The sequence below is a fragment of the Lynx rufus genome, unplaced genomic scaffold, assembly GCF_022079265.1.
Source record: "Lynx rufus isolate CCGP_SWC_20201006 ecotype Redwood Valley unplaced genomic scaffold, mLynRuf1.p SCAF_4, whole genome shotgun sequence".
Lineage (NCBI taxonomy): Eukaryota > Metazoa > Chordata > Mammalia > Carnivora > Felidae > Lynx > Lynx rufus.
The window spans coordinates 128,042,454-128,063,367 of NW_025814856.1; the positions used below are offsets into that span (position 1 = coordinate 128,042,454).

The window sequence follows — 20,914 nt, forward strand, 5'->3', positions numbered from 1 at the left end:
TACTAGAAGCCTCAAGATTTTATAAATTCTGTGTTAGTTGTGTAACAGCTTCCTTAAGAAAACATTTTATTTATGACAAACATCACACTAAAGAAAACATACAAGAGGGGTCGGGTTTGTTCTAGTCCACACTGACCCAACACCAGACTATTTCTCTAACAAGTAGTGCCGTTGCTGAAAAGTAGGTCACTGGGAAAGAAAGCAAGTCCTAAGTGATTCTGACGTGGTTAACCAGTATGATAATTTATATAAAATGGTGAAATGTTTACCTGCTCAGTATATTGTGGAAAACTGCAAAGAACTATCAAGTAAAGGTTCTGGGACTTGGTAGATGGGCCCAGGATAGATCACATCTAAAAATCCAGAAGGGAACAAGAAAAACCCCAAGGGGGAGAAGAAGAAGAAAACATGAAAAAACAATCTCTACTCTCCGTTTGCCTGCTATTCTATTTTCTGATATCTAAGAACTAGACTTTGCCTTTTTCGTTGACCACCACATCCACTGTGCATGGCACCACGATGGCAGATGGTAGGTGTTTGATAATATTTCCTGAATGAGTCAGTGAATGAATAAATGTAAATGTTAAAAGAAATTTCTCTTCCTTTAGTTAGATGCTTTTTAGCATCTAGGAAGATGGGCTGTTTTTCTTTTTTGTGTGAATTTTTTTCCTCTGAAAAAAATGGAAGCAATAACAGAAATATCTCATTTGCATGCATTTGGCTTTTATTGTTGCACATTTAAATAGCTTATCTGACGTCTTTAGGGCCTGGGATTAATGCACAGCACGCGTCTGTCTGGCTGTAATGCCAAGAGGGAGACAGATGACTGACAATAGGTTCTGAAGTTCCCCTGATCTTCTAAATGTCACTTCTCATGTCACTAGACTGAAACTTACAACCACATCTGAAATCTGGAAAGCTCTACAGTGATACCTTTGCCAGGCTCATTTATTCCTTTAAATACCATCATTTGAGGCTCAGTCAAATATTCAGTAATATGACAACATATAGGAAAAAGCCTTAGTTTTCAAAGGATTTACAATTTAATAAAGACAATGTGCGGGGCGCCTGGGTGGCGCAGTCGGTTAAGCGTCCGACTTCAGCCAGGTCACGATCTCGCGGTCCGTGAGTTCGAGCCCCGCGTCGGGCTCTGGGCTGATGGCTCAGAGCCTGGAGCCTGTTTCCGATTCTGTGTCTCCCTCTCTCTCTGCCCCTCCCCCGTTCATGCTCTGTCTCTCTCTGTCCGAAAATAAATAAACGTTGAAAAAAAAAATTAAAAAAAAAAAGACAATGTGATGCTGTATACACACTTTGAAGTTAAACATAAAGTAATGTACCCTCTCTTACTTTTAAGGGGGACTTTCTGAGTATGCTAGATCTAGGAAGACCCTAAGTAAATACAAACACTTCCTTAATGGCATCACCAACTTTCCGTGTCTTCTAATCATTTGTCTTAGACTGTCCTCTTTTCCTCCACTTCAAGAATAGCTCTCTTGTGTCCACCACACCCCAAGCCCAGAGACAAGAAACTTCAGACTGGAAAATGCCTGAAACTTGAAGGCCAAAGACCTAAGTTTAAGTTTCCCTTAATATTGGCTATTTGACCTAACCAATGGAACTCTGCACCTCTCTAGATCCCAGTTCCTGAATCTATAAAACAGTGGTTAACAATGCTTACCCCATAGGCTTTTCTTGAAAACTGAGCCAATCTATGGAACATGTCTTATATGCTACCCAATCCACTTTAGGTACACATTTACTCGGATTAAATGGGATGACAAATGGGACCATGCAAGACTGAACTGAAACCACTCTTTCCTTTAGTTGCAGCATGTCTTAGTATTTTTGATGATCCTACTTCTTCCTCAGACCTGGCCATTACATGTTTTGGAGGCCTGAGGTTTCCTCATCATCATTTCCTGCTTTGTGGCTCAGTCTTGGCTCCCACAATAGCCAGCATGAGTCTTGAACCAAACGTAAAACCAAGTCATTTTGGGGTTTCTCACTAGCTCCCAATAAATAATTAAATAAAAGAATATATAAGTCCAAAAGTTTTATTTCCAATGGAGTCACTAATTTTCTTTCTTCCAAGGTATTTAGATTTGCTACTCCAGGGAGGGGATAAAAGGCAAAACAAAACAACAACAAAAAGCAAACACACTCAGTTTTATACCATTATCCTGTCTGTGAAAAAATGACAGCAGGATCATAGGAGGGAGCCAAGTGCTACCCCCTACCTCTCAGAGAGAGAGAGCTGTGGTGGGGAGAACTGGGGAATGAAGCATCTCCAGAAAAAGTAAAAGCAATTATGCCCAGGGAAAATAAGACCCAGAAGTCTGAAATCATTCTATGCCTCCATATTTTACTCCAAGCATAGTGGGATGCTCAGATTTGCAATTCTTCCTTGTGTTCTGTGCCTGTCCAAGTGTGGGGTAATTCAATTACATCCAATGCTTCCATTAGTACACACTTACAAAGTATATTTAAATAATACACAAGAAACCAGGTTGCCCATTAATAAAGCCAAGTTGTGAAATTATACTTTTATGTAATTGCTAAAAGGAACAACGCCCATGATTCTCAGGTGATAAAAATGAGTTAATCCTTGGCAAGAGACCATTTAAATAAAAACTAGAGAAATTCCTTACTCAATTAACAAGAAACTATTAAAAATCTACTATGTGCCTGGTACCACAAGAGGTAGGCTTGTGGGGCAGGGGTAGTACCCAAAGTGTCCTGAACTCTGTTTAGAAAGATTATCCTAGAAGCTGGCATAGAAGATGGGTACAAAGATACCAGATTTCAGCTGGAAGGCCACTGAGATAATATGGCAACAATCTAGATGAACAAATTAAAGGGAATGATCAAGCTTAAGGATGTAGAATATACAGAATGTGGCGTCTACACGGGTTTGAGCTCTCCTGCCCATACCTCATTGCCTACTAGACACATCCAGCTGGCAGATGTCCTACATGCATATAAGGGTCTGGGCGTCTCCAAATGACTACCCCTACAGATCTGCACTCTCTGTCTCATTAATGGCACTACCTTCCTTCCATTCACTCATGCCAATCATCTTTCTCTTCTTCTTCCTCTTCCTCAGAGAAAGTCCAGTTTATTTTAGCTCCAAAATAATTCACTCAAACTGCTTCTCCCCAGTGCCACTGGCACTACCTTAGTTCAAATCACTCCCAATTTTTATTTTTGTCTCTAGTCTTGATTTCTCACATTTGTTTTCTGGCAATAAGATGATTTTTCTAAAATTAACTTACATCATCATTACTTAAAACACTTCAGAAATTCTTCAATTCCTTCAGGCTAAAGCCCAAACAAACACCTTAATACGGCATAAACACCTTAATACACCTTAATACCCACCTTAATTAGGGTCCCTAATGAACTAGCCCACATGTGTCTCAAACCATATCGTATTAACCACTCTGTTTTAGCCATACTATACTATTTTTGGTTCCCTAAAAAAGGCACACACCTTTACATGCTTGTTTACATGTTTCCCTCCACTCAGACTTGCTCTCCATGCCCTCTGACCTTCACCTGATTAACTGCATTATCCAAGTGGTCTTAGTGCAGAAGCCACATCCTCCAGGAAGCTTTCCAGACTTTACCCCCACATCTGTGTTGGTGACTCTCCTCTGTATCCCCTCCCTTTCCAATCAAAATACATTCTAAGTAGCTCAGAAAGTGCCTGGTATTTAACTCTTCACCCCGCCTCTCCATCTCTAGACAGTAAACTCTTCAACGACAAGACTCATGAGTGACATGTTCCTTGAGGATCCCCATCACCTAGCTCCTCGCTGGGCATTTGATAGTTACTCAGTAAACATGTGCAGACTGAGTCACTGAGAAGAAAAAAGGTCTACAGTTGAGTTCTTGGGATTATGTACATTAGATGGACAGGCAGAGGGAGAGAAAGCTACCAGAGAGACTAAGAGAAATGGACAAGGAGAGAACCAAGACAGACAATACTGGCTCCAGGCAAAAAGAAAGAACTGATCAATGGTAAACAGTGTCCAGTGTCAATAGAAGGCCAGATGAAATGGAGGAAGGGGGAGCTGTTCTACATTTGGCAGGAGAACAGTTTCTAGAAAGTGATGAGTGGAAGCCTCATTGAAAAGGTGCAAAGTATTCAAATTGAGTGGCAGATGATTAGAACAGAGGGCAAGAAGACAACTCATAAAAATACAAATACATAGTGTCTGAGGAAACATGATAGCTGGAGGGGGGGTGTCAAGGGCAAAGAGGAAATACATATGTATGCGCCTGTATGTGTGTGTGTGTATGTGTGTGTTACAATTCCTTTTAAAAATCTCAACTGTAAATCAGACCAGCCAAGTGAATGGTGAGGCTATATTCAGGTACAGAATAAGAGTTTAATGAATGAAAGATATAAATAATAAGTGAATAATTGTATTCAGACAGGAGATTTACCTGGCCAAAAACAAAGCAAATTTTTATCAAAATATAAACTTATTTTTAAAAAGAATCTATTTCTGTATTTCAGAAGAGACCATTCAACTCATAGATCAAAATTTAGTTAGCTGTCTAGGATGACTATTTCTACCATCTATACTATTATTTCACTATCACTATGATAACTTTTTTCATAGTCATCCCCAAAACTTCCTTGCAGAAGTCCTTGGACTTTATACGATCCCCTAGCCCCAGTCATTCATGCAAATAGCTTTAGCTTTCCAATAAGGACTTAATGCTCCAAAGTCAGATGATATCAGGAAAGTGACACTTCTGAGAAAATAACAGACATCTTAGTTATAGAAGTATAAATATAGATATCATCAGATATAGACACTGTCTAATCAGTAAAGAAAAGGGGATGTGGACAAAAAGGGCCACATTTTTCTTTACAAATAGGTTTTTCTTTTAAGTCCCTATCAGATGTAAAGTTCTTTCAGATTGCCACGTATTAAGTTTACTTGTAAGAGTTTAGAGACTGCATTGAGGAAAATGGGCTTCAAACATTAAATCACTTTTCATGAGACATAGGCTTCCTGTGCACTCAGCATCAATACACTCTAACTTTAGAAACATTCATCTAGGGGCGCCTGGGTGGCGCAGTCGGTTAAGCGTCCGACTTCAGCCGGGTCACGATCTCGCGGTCCGTGAGTTCGAGCCCCGCGTCGGGCTCTGGGCTGATGGCTCAGAGCCTGGAGCCTGTTTCCGATTCTGTGTCTCCCTCTCTCTCTGCCCCTCCCCCGTTCATGCTCTGTCTCTCTCTGTCCCAAAAATAAATAAACGTTGAAAAAAAAAAAAAAATTAAAAAAAAAAAAAAAAAAAAAAAAAAAAGAAACATTCATCTACAATCATTAATCAGTTAATGCTAAATTCAACTTCTATTTGGCTTCTCCTTTTCACACTCAACTCTCCAAGGCTATACTATATGGCACCTCAAAAATATTAATTTATTTACTGTGAGTGCAGATTATATTCCTAGTAAGGAATCTGTGCAATAAATATATACACACATAAGCCAAATTAAACTTCCATGAGCAAATAATTTTCCTATGAAGGACTGCATTTCTGACCAAGCACCTGATCCCAAACCTTTCACAGGAATGCATAACATCTTTTACATAATCATATTATAAAGAATATTTCAGTATAAATCAAAGCTTGTCAAACTGCATATATAGAAAAACACATAAAGTTAAAATATAGTGCCTACAGGGAACTCAGAACCTGGCATGACTTTTTTCAAGGGGGGCTGCTACTGGGTAGAACAATTTTTCACTGTGCGGACTGTCCCATGTATTATAAGTTTTGGCCAGTCATACCCCATTGACATAGTAACTAGCATCGAAATCCACACACACATTTCCAAATGCCCCTTGGGAGAGTAGCACTCCCTTGTTTGGGGAAGAACTTTGAGCCTAGACAAAAGGAACTGCCCACATTTACATCACTAGATAATGCCAGGTCTTGAACCCCGGTCTCCCGAAAGCCAGTCCCATCAAGAGGGATCCAACACAGAATGTCAGAGTAAAGACTCATCTTATTCTACTGTCAGCCTTATTCTTTCTGCATTAGGCAATTCACTCATCAAAAATTTTCTAAGCTGAGATCTAATCATAATTTTAACTATTCACCAATTCTCTTGTCACATTTATTCATATCTTCCCCCATCTCAGCCTTGGATGAGGATGCCTCCCCGTCGCTGAATCTGGACTCCTCTCCCTGAGGACAGGGGATAGGTGTCAGCACAAACAGTGCATCCAGTGGAGCAGCCCTATGTCACTGTCCCTAGGCTCCTGTTCTTTCACATTTAGCCCTTCCCACACCTGCACTGCCCACTCAGCAGGTGGCATCTTCTAGCTTCCTTATGCCTCACCCACAAAGGAGTTTCTCCTGGTAGCTGGAGTTTCACTAGTTTGTTAAGAAATAGGAGAGAAGGCATTTCTTTTCCCTCCCCATCTCTCCCATTCTTTTCTTTCTTTTTGTTTATCTTATTGTGTCTCCAGCATTGGATTGAATGGAAACAGAACCAGAGAGAATCCTTGGTCTCTTTTCCAAAAAGCAGAATAAGCCTAAGGGATCTTTGCTAAAGTTGGGATTGTGCAAGTTTTGAGTAGATGGTTCATTTCTCTTTATTGTTATTTAAGTCTAAGAATTTTTGTCATAATTCACTGCTGAACTATATAAAACATCATTTTTCGGTAACTATTGTGTGTTTTTTTTTTTAGATGTCATCATGTGAGAACATTTAAAAGTTAAAAATCCTGATTTCAGGGCCCCTAGTGATTTCATTTAATTTTAGTACTTACTGAGTGATGAAAGGCAAAAGACTGGAGACACACATCTAAAGGTAACCCACTCCATATCTGTAAGTCTGAAATTCAAAGTCAGTAGGAGACCTACATCAACTAAAAGGTGCTACATGCTTACCCGGATGTAGGCATCCTGGTGGTGCTTGGCAAAGTACAGCATATTGTCCAGGGCTAACATCCCAGGAGGGGTCTGTGTAAAGTCCATGGCAGGGTTGACATGATTCTGTGGTTAAAACAAAATGTTCGATCAGGTTAATTCTTCAGCAGATTTCACCAACCACCAGAAGTCTGGTTTCTCTTCTCAAGACCAAAGTACCACCAGCCCAGCTCCAAATAATCAAGTAGGATGACATTTTTTATCTTCATGTAAACCTACATAAATTTATCATTTTGACTTTGATACATTAGATTTTCATAGACAGAAATAACATTTAAAATGTTGGTATCGGCCAAGTAATTTCTGAGGGCTAGCACTAGTTTGTGTTTCACATGGATTATCTAATAAACAGGCAACAGGCATTATTATTAGCCCCACTGTATGGATGGGTCACTGCCACTCAGATGAGATGAGAAACTTGCCCAGGGCCTCACAGCTTTGATTTGGCAGAGCAGGCGATGTCTTGTTTGGACAATATGTCTCAGCATGCTTTTGTTCCTACTTTGTTCTTTACCACTGGTTTATAAGTTGAATGCATTTATTTTGGTACTGCTAGCATTTAGACTTTACATAGCCTGAAAAAAGTTTATTTGAGAAAAATGTAGGCTAATCAATATTAGCTGCCATGAACACGGTCTGGCCAACAAAGGAGAGTATGCCAAATATGAGAGGAAAACATGACATTTACTTCAGACCTATTTCTAGCATTGGTCTGAGTCCATTCCAAAAATAAACACAGGAAAAGGAAATCAAATGACGAAAATTAGCTCCTCTGAATCCAGTTCGAACAACACCCCAAAGCTATGTCAGTGAAGCTGTCCAGGCAGAAGGTCCCCACGGCTCAAGGGTCATCAGTCTTGTTTGAATTGTGATCCCAGCATCCTCTCGAAGCCTCCTATCAATCACACTGAGGGTATCAGATACAGCACTGCTGCTCTCAAGAGGTCTTACAGTTAAGAAACAGTGAGTTTATTTTTAGGATTCTTTTAAAGAAACATACAGCTATTTCACAAACAGTCCCAGTAAAATAATGCCTGCTACGTATCAGGCATTATGTAAAGGACCTTGCATATGCTAACTCGATTCCTCGCAAAACTCCCACAAAGTAGGTTCTATTATTATCTTGCTTTGAAAGACAAGGAAACAAGCTGAGCATCTGAGTGGCTTACCCTATGTTTCAGAGCCAATGTGTGGCTGGGCCAGAATCCAAACTCCAAGTACAGGCTTTTAACCAGGATTTTAGTGCCACGTCATTGGTCCACTGGACACCAGTAGGGATTTCGCAAAGATGACCAATGCAGGTCCTCAACTACTTCAGTCCTCCTCAATCAAATTATTCGCTCAGGCCAAGTGGGCCAGCCTGTGATCCATCCTTTTTAATAAAAGCTATAATTTGTCTATCCCTCCCAGACATAACAGACCCAAGTCTCTCATGCTCAATAAACCATGCCCTATTGTCTCCCACAAATAGGCTCTTACTAAACAAAAGCCAATTAGAAAATTGCCTTTGATTTCCTCTGACTTGCCCTAAATTATAAAGCATTACTGTATTTTAGACGAAAAAAAAATTTTGTATTTGTGGGTGAACTAAGTGCTCGCTCATTCTTTCTCTCTCTTTCTCTCTTATCTGCAGGTATCATTTTCTCAGTTTCCCTCTCCTTGAAATGCTTGTTTCCTTTTTTTCTTTTGGTTTTAATAGCCAATGAAATGACTCTACAATCATGAATGTTGATAATGAAAAAAGTATAAGAATTATACTGCCAAAACATTTGAAAGCTTTCTAAACTGTGACAAAAATACTCTGAGAATCTAGCAAGGCCAACAGTTCCCCTAACTCCTTTCTTATTTATGAGGTGCTCTGGATACAGATTTATTTTCTTTTCTTGTTCCATGTTATTTTTTTCCACCTGTCTTGAAATGGAAGCTGCAAGAGCTTTGATAAATAGCTTGAAATTTTCCCTTGTTTTACTGCAAAGCCTGTGTACCTCTGTACATCCTTCTGAGATGCCATTTGTTAGTTTCTGTAGAAGCACTGCTCCGTGAATCACATCAGACAGCTCTCGGTCCCCAGAAAAAGTAGTGTCTGCCTCCCCTTCTAAAGCCCCAGGAATTTTCACTTTGGGAAAATGGTACCAACCAGTTGAAGAAAGCACAGTTTACTTTATAGTGAGCATTCTATGGGGTGTTTGGGTACAGAGTTCCCAGAGATCTGGTTCTCTTCTGTTACCCCCATGCCAGGTTTTTGGCTGAATTATTGATTCACACATCCAAGGAAAGGTTCAAGGTCTAAGACAGAGAATCTTCCAACCTGTTCCAGGCCATACACCAAGGCCAGTGGAGAGCTGGAATGGACTTCAAATATTATCTGGGCTGGTAGCATTATTTTATAGATGAGAAAACTGAGCCCTGGTGGAGAGCAGCGATGCTCAAACTTGAGCAGCCATTCAAATCTCCTGGAAGGCTTGTTAAAGCACCAATTCCAGGTCTCACCCAGAGTCTCTGATTCAGAAGAGTTGGAGTGGGTCCGAGAATCTGAATCTCCAAACAAATTCCCAGGTGATGCAGATGCTGCTGGATGGGGACCACACATCGAGCCCCGCCAGTGGCTGAAGTGGCTCATTTCAAATAACACAGGCAATACAGCAGAATAAGATCTAGAATCCAGATCCAATGATTCCTCAAATCCCATGCAACTTCTTCTACAGCACACTTTGAACCCACTAGTTCCAAAGTACAATGCATTTTAAATATACTCAATGCTTATCTGTTCTGTGTTTTGGCTTCTCATTGAGAAAACAGACTCCTTTATTCAGAAAAAAGTAATTATAATTTAGAAGCCTCTCGCTTCTTCTATTGCTCAAATTTCTAACTAAAATAAAATGCAACGGTACCTCCACAGGGGGGTAGGGAACTGTCATCAGTCAATATTTTCTACTCCCAAATGCTTCTGGTTGGGGAAGCAGGGCTGGCACCAGCCTGAATGATTTTTAAATGATCTGTGTTTTTCAATTACCAATGCCATGCTAGTCCTTCATTAGTGTGGATAATAAAGAGATGATTACAATAATGCTTGCCAGATGGCATATCGTGGGAAAGCCTTTGAGAATTTAGGAGTTAATATTTGTGCTATACAAGTGTCTACGTTTGCTGAACAAATATAGCATTAAAAGCAACCTTTAAGACAAATCACATTGAGTGAATATTCAGTCTACAAAAAGCCATCTCAAGGATATTTTGTGTGGCTGGTAGTTTAAGGTCATGGTCTGCAAGTAATCTGACTAGTACAGCAGATTACTTGGGAGGTCTATCAAACCACATGCCTCCCACTCCTCACCTCTCACCCAGGAGCCTCACAACAGGCTCCCTAGAAGTGCAGTTATCAACCCTGGACACACCTGATGAAAAATCCTGATGTCCAGGCTGTACCCCAAGTGGGTTAAATGAGAAACTCTGTGGGTAGGAACAAAGCAACTAGATTTTTAAAGCTCCCCAGATGATTCCAATGTCCAGCCAGGGTTGAGAGCATGTTCCTAAATCAGTGGGTCTCAAATTTGAGAATGATCAGAATCTCCTAGAGGGTCTGTTCAAACAGATTGCTGCCCATCCCTTGCCCCCATTGCTGATTCAATACATCTGGGGTGAGGCCCGAGAATTTGCATTCATAGAAGGTCCCAGGAATTGCTAATGGTTGCTAGGCCATATTTTGAGAACCACTGCTCTAAAGTCACAGTAACCCAATGCAAGAGTGTTTGAGGAACTTATATCTGCCGGCCAATGGAGTTAGAACCTGGATTCCCTGTACCAAGTGTTTGGTTAGGCAGAGACTTTATTGAAATGCCTGCTCTGGGCGGGGGGGGGGGGGGTCATGGAGGCCCCACAGCTCTATCACTTGGCTACTTCACATATTTATCTAAGGAGGCTCTCAACGGCATCTGACTTTGTGACCCCCAACATAAACAAATGTTCCAAAAAGTTAGAAGCAGATTCTAGAAATCTATGGATCCTTGCCCTGGTCTCTCTCCATTAAATTCTCAATAGTTGGGATGAATACAGAGAAGACGCCCTATCAAATCTGCCTTACAAGTGGGCAAGATGGCAAATATGCTGAGGAACAGAAAAATAACTGTGACCAGCTGGGACTGGTACTGGTGGGCATCACGCCAGGCACTCCAAATGTGGGATTTCATTTAATCTTCCTGACTACCCAGTGAGGGAAGTATAATGAATGAGGTCAACGTTATCCAGCTTTTCCTATAGATGAGGGTCAGAACCCCTGACTTATGCAAGATCATGGCTAGTAAGTGGCAGAGTCACCACTTCAGTTCTGTAGCTTTTTTTCCTATTTAGGTTCGAAAGGTCTTTGGAGAATAGGAAGATAGGCCCCATTAGCGAGAAGTTTAATCACAAAAATGTAAAGTCCTGTAAATTTTTTTTTTAATTCAAGCACATATCTACAGAATGAGGGAAATCTGGCTTATGAATAATTCATCAGAGTCCAGCTCCTCATCATTAAAATTTGATTCTTTTAAGTAAAACACAAAAGATCTGCACGGAAGAAACACCCAGTAAGATGCTAAGAGTTCAGGACAGCAGATCCTGAACTACCTTGCTTCCCCACTGTAACTCCCTTTCAGCTGCACATTCTCTTCTCCTTACCTACCCTCTCTAATACCTCTGCTGGCCTCTGTCACTCTGTTCCCTGACCTGCTGCCTCCTGCCCTTCTGCCCTTCAACCTGGCCACTTCCCCTGGTTTGAGAAGGCCACCCTCATCATTCGGATGATGGACCCTGATTCAACTGAGCTCTAGGACCACCTGAAACCACTAATCGTGCCCCCTCCCGGGAACTGTTCTGAATCCTAGGAGAGTTCAAGACCATTGATATTACCATGAACGAGGAGTTAGAGTTGGCAGTAAGTCCAAGAAGAGTCAATTTCCCATGGCAGTCAGAAGTATCTCACAAACTGGGTTTCATTAACCCACAAAAGGAGCACAACAAGAAGAACAAAGGAGGTTGCACAGACTGGGCCCAAGTCAGGGCACATCTGGCACATAGGCACACACTTCTAGCACACACACAGCGAGCCAGCTCCTGACACATGGGAAACTGTGCATAGAAAAGTGGCCAAAGAAAAGCAAAAATGTCTAAACATAAGTCATATCAGAAAGGTTGGGGGGTGGGGGAGACTTCAGATATTTAGCACGGGGAGAAGAGAAAGGGTTGTGTGGTGTGGTGTTGGAGGTGGGATGGGCATTGTGGGTTGAACTATTACCTCTGTCTGCAGGCATCTGAAGGATGAATATTATTCTGTGCAGCTAAAAGAAAACAGGATTAGCTGAAAAGTTCCTGTCCTTAGAAATACTGAGACAAGGGCTGAGTGTACAGGAAGAGTGCTGTGGGACAACCAAAGGTCAGAGGATTGTAGACAAGGACCTCCCGATGCCTCACAGCCCCTGCTTCACTCTCCCTCTCATCAAATAACATTGGCATCTATGACTATGCAAGGCACGGGGGGCCTGACATGATCTGCCTCATCCAAAGATGGATTTAAAATGAAATGGTCTTTGAATATCTCTGTTGTACACCTAAAACTAATATCACACTGTTTTTTGACTATACTTGAATTAAAATAATTTTTGTTTCTTTACTCATTTTTGAGAGAGACAGAGAGCGCAAGTGGGGGAGGGGCAGAAAGAGACAGGGAGAGAGAGAGAATCCCAAGCGGACCCCACACTGTCAGCACAGAGCCTGACATGGGGCTCTAACTCGTGAACCGCGAAATCATGACCTGAGCCAAAATCAAGAGTTCGATGCTTAACCAACTGAGCCACCCAGGTGCCCCTTAAAATAAAACAATTTTTAAAAATAATAATAATAAATAAATGAAATGAAATACTACTTGCCTTCAAAAAGTTTCCATCTCAGGAGTTATCCAAAGTCTTTACAATACACATTTTTTTGAAATACACACACACACACACGTACATACACACTCATAAATAAATCCATACGTGCACACAATGGAAGATCACACCAAAAATTCAGGATTTAATGCAAATTTACTTAGTTAAAAATGACTCTTAAGAGGTCAGAAAAAGCCATGCACTGCCATGTGTACAATTCAGAAAAATCTGGGTTTCCTCTCACTTCATCATTTTGAACAGGCAGAGTCGAGACTCGCTGAATAAAAGGATAAGCGTGAATAGTTTATTTGGAATGTTGATTCAACAGTCAACACAAAGAATTACCATAAAAACTCAATTAAAAATGCCTTGAGAATAAATTTCCTTTAAAATGAAGCTGGTTATGGTTTAAAAAAAAAGCCTTCATGAATAATGAAGTAATGCTGTCAAGGTTTATAAAGATATCTGCAATTTTTCTATGGAGCTGAGCACACAGGATTCTGAACAATCCAAGCACCGTGGCTCACACTAGTGACTCCCTACTGGTTCTTCCCTCCAATTCCGGCTCGTTTTTTTTTTTTTTACCACTTTGTTCAGAACCCCCTTTTCTCTTCTCCTTTGTCGCTTTAAAACAGGGCATGAACTAGCACCAGCCACATAGAGCGGGTTTCTCTATCTCTCCTCTTCACCCAGGAAGAGCACAGGGAAAAGGTCCACCAGGGGACACAGAACGTGTGCTACCACAGCCCCAGAGCAGCCCTAGCTCATCGGTCAGGAAGCCTGTTTCCCTGGATTCCAGCACAACTCTCCAAGCAGCCTTTGGAAGGCAGCTCTTTGCCATGATGGAGCCAAGTGCTGATGAAGCCACAGCTGCTACAGACGGATTCCCAGGAGGTCAAAGGGAGGCAAGGGCTGTGTGCTGCCACCCTGGCCTCCTCCAGGGCCAGCACTGCACAGCCCTAGAATAGAGATGGTGATGGTGGTGATAACAACTCTAATTGTGGGGGCAGCAGCTAACACACACAGTACTTAGTGGGTGCTAAGGGCTATACGGAGCCAGAGGTTATGACAGCCCAGGGGCCAAGTTGGGTCCACCCCTTACTTTTTTTTTTTAATATTTATTTATTTGTTTGTTTGTTTGTTTGTTTGTTTGTTTTTAATATAATTTATTGTCAAATTGGCTAGCATACAGTGTGTACATGTGCTCTTGGTTTTGGGGGTAGATTCTCGTGGTTCATCGCTTACATACAATACAAAGTGCTCATCCCAACAAGTGCCCTCCTCCATGCCCATCACCCATTTTCCCCTCACCCACTCCCCCATCAACCCTCAGTTTGTTCTCTGTATTTAAGAGTCTCTTGTGGTTTGCCTCCCTCCCTCTCTATAACTATTTCCCCTCCTCCATTCCCCCATGTCTTCTGTTTAGTTTCTCAAGATCCACATATGAGTGAAAACATATGATATCTGCCCTTCTCTGACTTATTTCACTCAGTATAATACCTTCCAATTCTATCCGCGTTGCTGAAAATGGCATGATTTCATTCTTTCTCATTGCAAAGTAGCATTCCATTATATATATAAACCACATCTTCTTTATCCATTCATCAGTTGATGGACATTTAGGCTCTCTCCATAATTTGGCTATTGTTGCGAGTACTGCTATAAACATTGTGATAGATGTGCCCCTGTGCATCAGCACTCCTATATCCCTTGGGTAAATTCCCAGTAGTGCTATTGCTGGGTCGTAGGGCAGTTCTATTTTCAATTTTTTGAGGAACCTCCACATGCCGCCACTTACATTTGCACGTTTGTGAGTTTAAAGGAAGTTTTGAATCTTGTTTTTAATCAAAAGAGGAATAATAATCGTGACATGTGAAAATTACATGAAATTCAAATTTCAACACATAAAGCAAGCTTTGTTGGAACACAGCCATGTTCATTTATTTACATATTCTGTGGCTGCTTTTGAATATGGCCTGCAAAGCCTAAAATATTTCCTACCTGGCCTTTTACAAAAAGACTTAGCCTACCCCTATTCTATGCATTTTGTCCTCAAGGCAACCCTTTGAGTTAAGAAAATCAGTCCCTCCTTCTTAACAAAAGTTAAAAAACTCAACTAAAAAATAAATGTAAATGTTTTTGCTCCCTAGACAGCACCATGGCTCCTTTGTAAATGTTCCATGCTTTACTTACCTGGATAAATATGGTTAATTATTTTCAAGATTCCCAAGGACAAATTCTATTATGTTGAAAAGAATGTTTTCAGTAGTCTTAAACTCATGACTCAATGCCCCACCCTAGTGTCTTTGGGCCCCTTCTCCCCTCCTAACCACAGACAAACCTTGCAGTGGGCCTTTGATATACTCGGATATAGAAGCCTGCCTGCAATTTTCATGTTAGGAACCTGGATTGTGGCTGGTACGTGTTCTTCCTCTCTTCGATGCAGCTCTCATAAATGGCAAAGTCTGGCTTTAAAATTTGGAAGACTATGGTCTCTTTTCCGCAACAGAATAAGTAGAATTCTTATGCCCACTTTAAAAGTGAAGAAACAGAAGCATAGTGATGTTAAGTATCTTGCCATGTACATACAACCATCTTGCTAGGATTTGTACCCAATAGTCCAGTCATGTTTTTTTTTTCTTTTAGAGAGAAAGCACTCGAGCAGGGGAGAGGGGCAGAGGGAGGGAGGGAGGGAGGGGGGGGGGGAGAGAGAGAGAGAGAGAGAGAGAGAGAGAGAGAGAGAATCTGAAACAGGCTCCACCTCAGTGTGGAACCCAATGTGGGGCTTGATTCCACAACCCTGGGATCACGACCTGAGCTGAAATCAAGAATCTGATGCTCAACCGACCGAGCCACCCAGGTGCCTCCAGAATTCATGTTCTTAACCAGCATTCTAAAAGGAGAAATGGATAACTACACAATGGTAAAAAAGAATCACTTGATAAAATACCACACAGCCCTTAAAAATTGTGTTCACAGAGACTTAGTTATTGTAAGTGTAAAAAATAAGAATATAAAATATATATTGTAGTCTGTGTAAAATTTCTACAGTTGTATATATTCCTTGGCAATGTGTATTTTATCTAGAATACTCTCTCTATTCTCTCTCTATATATACACATACAGTATATATACATTAGCAATATCAAGATATAGACTTAGCATGTAATTAGGAATTTTTTTAAATGCTTTTAAAAACTGGAAGGAAATTTACCTAAGTACTAATAGTAATTATTTGTGGTAGTGGGAAGATGGAATATTTTTTCTACATGTCAATATTTTTCTTATTTTCTCTAATGAAAATGCATTGATTTTTACTTATATTTGATTAGAGGTGTGCCCACTATTCTCTAGCAAAAGGGAACAGAGGTCATTATGCAGAAGAACATGAGAAACAGTTTGAATTCTTGTCCTTGGACCCTGCTGAAAACTCTCTGCTGAAGCCTTCCCCGTAGGTCAGTATCCAGGTATGCCAGAGGGATGCACTGGGCAGAAAGGCTCAGCTCCACCTGCCCAAGTAAGCCCTATGCAGGCACGTGTATGGCCTAGATCCACAAACAGCATTTCAGACACTGTGAGATGAGAAGGGTTTCATTCAGATGGAAGAAGCCAGGAATAGGTCCTGTCTGATCCAAATTCTCAAAACCAGGGACAATCTCAGGTCCTGAGGCCTCTTGAACTTGGGCCATTTCAGGGTGTTTCCTCAATATGTCGGCCCTGCCAGGGTATAGTTCTCTGGGCTTAAAGGACCCACCTCATTTATCCCGACCCTATTAAGCCAGCACCAGCTAGAGCCTGACAGTCATACCACACCTCACAGTTTGTCAGGGGACTATACTAGTCACTTCACCACCAACTGGACAATCCTAGGCCAGCCGCAGGGTGATCACTTATAAATGTTGGCAGTTGGACAACTATATTATCTTGATGAAATTTATCAGCTCTAAAGTTCTCTGACCTGGAAATGTTTAGGGTTCCCCAAACTTATTGTGTTAAACTGACATCCAACCATTTTTGACCTACAAAAATGGTATTGCACATGGTTCAACCTAGTAACAATTGAGCTAAACAGATGCATTCACCCCCAGTGATCTTGAAAGTTCTTGAAAAGAGAGGCTCCTTATTTTAGAGAATAGTTCCAAAAGGAACTAGCTGGAGCTGAGGTTAAAAAGATCAAAGGTGTTACACAGTTTTGGTTTAAAAATCAGTACTGAAATTAAATTTTTAAATAAACATAAACGTGCATCTTGGGCCACACCTCCTTCTTCTATGAAATCAGCAAATACCAGGGAGGAATTATCTCTCCTCCTGGGTGTCACTCATCATAGCCAGTACAAATGCAGGCCACCCTTTGGTCTGGTTTCGCCCCTATAAACCTGCTCATCTGCGGAGTGACTGTGACTTTCTCATTCCTGAGAATAAGGACCTGATAAATAGGAATTTGACACCATTACCAACCAGAGAGGCAATAAACTCTGTAAGAGGATGAGGACTATTGGAAATGTTAGGTAAATAGCATGTGAATACCAAGTTGCCCCTAACCTTAGCAAACAGATTAGACAGAATTAAAAACTACTGTCTTAAAAAAATAAAATAAAGTAAAAAAAATAAAAGCTCTTGTCTGTCCTTGTGAGCCTAATGTGCTCCAGGAACCTTATCTGGAAGCCCCTCCCTACACACATACACACACATACATACATCTGCAAGGTTCTCCAAGGGGAAGGGTAGGAGAAACTGGAACTAACTCCTTAAAGTCTAACTTATTTTTTGGTAGTTATTTTACGAACTTCAACTTCCTCTAATAACTGGGTACTTTGGGAATAATACCTCCCAGAAAAATAACTTAAAAAATAGATACATGGCTTTAAACTGACGCCGTTATCACTAAATGCTATTTGTGAAGAAAATTTCACTCAAAATACCCACAACCATTTTCTCAAAGTACAAAAATATGCAGGGAAATAATACACATTTGTACCCTGACAAGACAAGGGAGAGATGGAAGAGGGACAGACGGGAAGAGGGTTGGATGTCAAGTGAATGTGTAATTTCTTGTCTTCTCAAGAGTCCCCCTCCCAAAATAAAGATGTTCAAAGAAACCACAGCAAAATGTTAGAAGCTGTTAAATCTAAGTGGTGTGTGTGTGGACACAAATGCCTTTTAGATTTTGCTGTTTTTCTCTCATCAAAATATCCCATAATTAAAAGTTAAATTTAGAAAGTCTGTGTTTTATTAATCTTATTTGACCCCAGCAAATGAAAGTAGGTTAATCACTTTAGGGCTCTGCACCTTAAATATTATGGAATAATACAATGTAAGATCAAAAGTAGTTGTTGCCAGAAATGCAAATGGGTGCTTGCGTCTGGTATTACTTTTATACTGATTATGCTATCTTTTTCCCCTGCTGTATGCTGGCATGTGAAGGAGAACTGAAATATATCCTCAACAACGAAAGAGGAAGCACAGAATTAAAGAAGACCCTCAGATATCAGTTTTTGTATTACCTTTTCGTGAAATTCAGTAGACTCCTCTGTTTTTCTCAGATAAGGAATATTAATAGGAACATTTCAATCCTGCACAAATGAATCTTTCTTGAACAGACTCAGTGTGTATACGGGTAGTTTTTGTAAAACCATTCTGAACATATTTCTATAAAATCCTCCCTTGTCTCCAAAAGAGCCTGATTTGCTCTCCTATTCCCCATTTTGCAGTCAAGGATCATTTTTTTTCTTCAGCACCCCGACATGAAGGAGTTTTGCCGACTTCTCACATGTCAGACACCATGCAGAGGGAGCAAAATGGGTCTGCTCATTCACAAAGCACTCATTCTTCATCTGTAAGCTGGCAGAGGTAGTACCTCCCTCAGTGACCCTGTGTGTAGGGGGTGGGAAGGGAAAAATGAAGGAATAGCTCAAAGGAAGTACAGCCACCCCTTCCCCTAAAAGATCCCAGAGACGCCCACCCTGGAGAACAGTACTGGGAGAAAAGACTGCTTGGGTCTTGTGCCCATGATGTTCATGGGGCCTATAAATGGCCTCCAGATGCTCCCCCCCCCGAACTGGCTCTGCACAGATGGGAAAGACTCTGGTCCTTCATGCCCAGTAGCACTCTATCAGGAAAGAGCCTGACTAACCACATAGGGCTGAACAAGCATACATAGGGGGCAGCAAAGCATGGGGATAAGCAGCTCAGACTTGGAGAGACTAACCCAAACTCCAATGCAATCTTCAACATTAGCTGATGTTCTTAGAAGAGAAATGTCACCAGAGCGCCTGGGTGACTCGGTCGGTTAAGCACCCAACTGCCGCTCAGGTCATGATCTTTGGCTCAGGTCAGGGCTTATGGGTTCCAGCCCTGCATCGGTCTCTGTGCTAACAGCTCAGAGCCTGGAGCCTGCTTTGGATTCTGTGTCTCCCTTGCTCTATGCCCCTCCCCCGCTTGTACTCTGTCTCTCTATCTCTCTCAAAAATAAATAATAATACATTAAAACAATAAAAATAAACAAGAAAAGAAATGTCACCTTTCTAAAACCCACTTCTTCACCTGTGACGGTATAGGTATTGCCTCCTTCAGTGGCCTGGTATGAAGCTCAAATGAGATAACATATAGAAACATATGAGAGTGGCATCAATGTCCTCTGCTACCTTCTGCCAGAGCTTCAAGTTCAGAAATCCTAGTCTTTATTGTAGGCCTGGTTGCCCTGAGGACATTGACTGACCTTGAGTTCTTAGGTGTTAGCCATCACTAATTGAAGTCTGGCTTTCTCACTGGTTCCATGGTTCTGATTCCCTGCACTACTCTCAGCCCACACTTAGTTCTCAATCTTGCCAGCATTGTGCTAAAGAGCCCATCTTACTGACACTGCTAAGCCATCCCCCTGCCCCTGGATCAGACGTTAACTAACTAAAGAATTAAAATGTCCCCAAAAGATGCTGGAGGATATTTGACCTTCTCCATTTTCTTGCATTCAAGCATGGAAATTTTCAGTCTCCTACTGGATGGTAATGTGTTCTATTTATAAGGACTTTTGGCAAAGAAGAGTCAATAGCTTTTCTCATTTTTCACTCATTTGTACATTCAGCAACATTTTACCTGACTTCCAGGTGCTAAGTTATATAAGATAATGCAGCCTTGCACTTTGAGTATTCTGTTGCCTCATAATGGCTTAGGGATACCAAATAGGTGATCAATGCAATACTCAAATACATAGGAAATTTTGTCTTCACTGATGTGTGTGTGTGTTTCACTGATTGGCATTTGCTGTGAAGGCTGCCACCAGGGCATTCTAGAAAACATGAAATAATCAAATGAACATATATCCAGTTAAACATGATGTCATCTTCCACACCATTTCAATAGAGGGAGCATTTGTTAACGGATAAGGAGGCAAACAGAAGAAAAGGAGAAAAGGAGAAAAATGGGACTGAGGGAGGAAGGAGAGAGATAATAAAAGAATAACTGAGGGGGGACCCAAAATAAGTGAATTTAATGTCTGATAACTCCCTGAAGGACAAAGGTGATAACTCCAGGGAATCACTACACACATGGATGAGAGCTGAGGAGACCCCTCTCCTGGTTCTAATGGAGGAAACCCCAGCATCTCTGTCTGTGGGCACTCCTGCGCCCCTAGGCTGCTTTCCCGGAATGCTGCTCACCATTCTGTATATAATCCCAGCTCTGGCTGAAATCCCATAATTCCTTACACAAGCCCAGCTCCAGCTCCTGAAGCTTTTTCATCCACATGAATACAATCATTTGCTAATCACATTGGAACCACTGGATAAAGGCTAACTCATGAATGGTCTCAGCAATCTACTTTTGAACAGGGTAAACATGCATTATCACGCCTTCAGGTGGCTACGGACTACTTACTGAGCACACTTGTAAATCCACAAATATACATCACAATAACTGGCAATAACTTCTGTTTCATTTGGGAGATTTAAGTCTTGATGAAGTAAAATTTTCAGAAAATTAAAAACAGGACTCTTAGAAAAATATAGACTAACCACGTGTCAAGATTTCTTCAGCACCATAATGAAGAAAGCGGCAGG

The 20,914-nt window shown here is 41.1% G+C and overlaps 1 protein-coding gene across 2 annotated transcripts in view; it reads right to left on the reverse strand.

Annotated features, from left to right (window-relative positions):
• Positions 1 to 20,914, reverse strand: part of ELMO1 (engulfment and cell motility 1) — a 532,635-nt gene that overhangs the window by 269,923 nt on the left and 241,798 nt on the right. For both annotated transcript variants that reach the window (XM_047095403.1, XM_047095404.1), the window contains exon 14: positions 6,919 to 7,023. In XM_047095403.1, the coding sequence (XP_046951359.1) occupies positions 6,919 to 7,023 (105 nt within the window). The remainder of the gene's footprint in view (positions 1 to 6,918; positions 7,024 to 20,914) is intronic.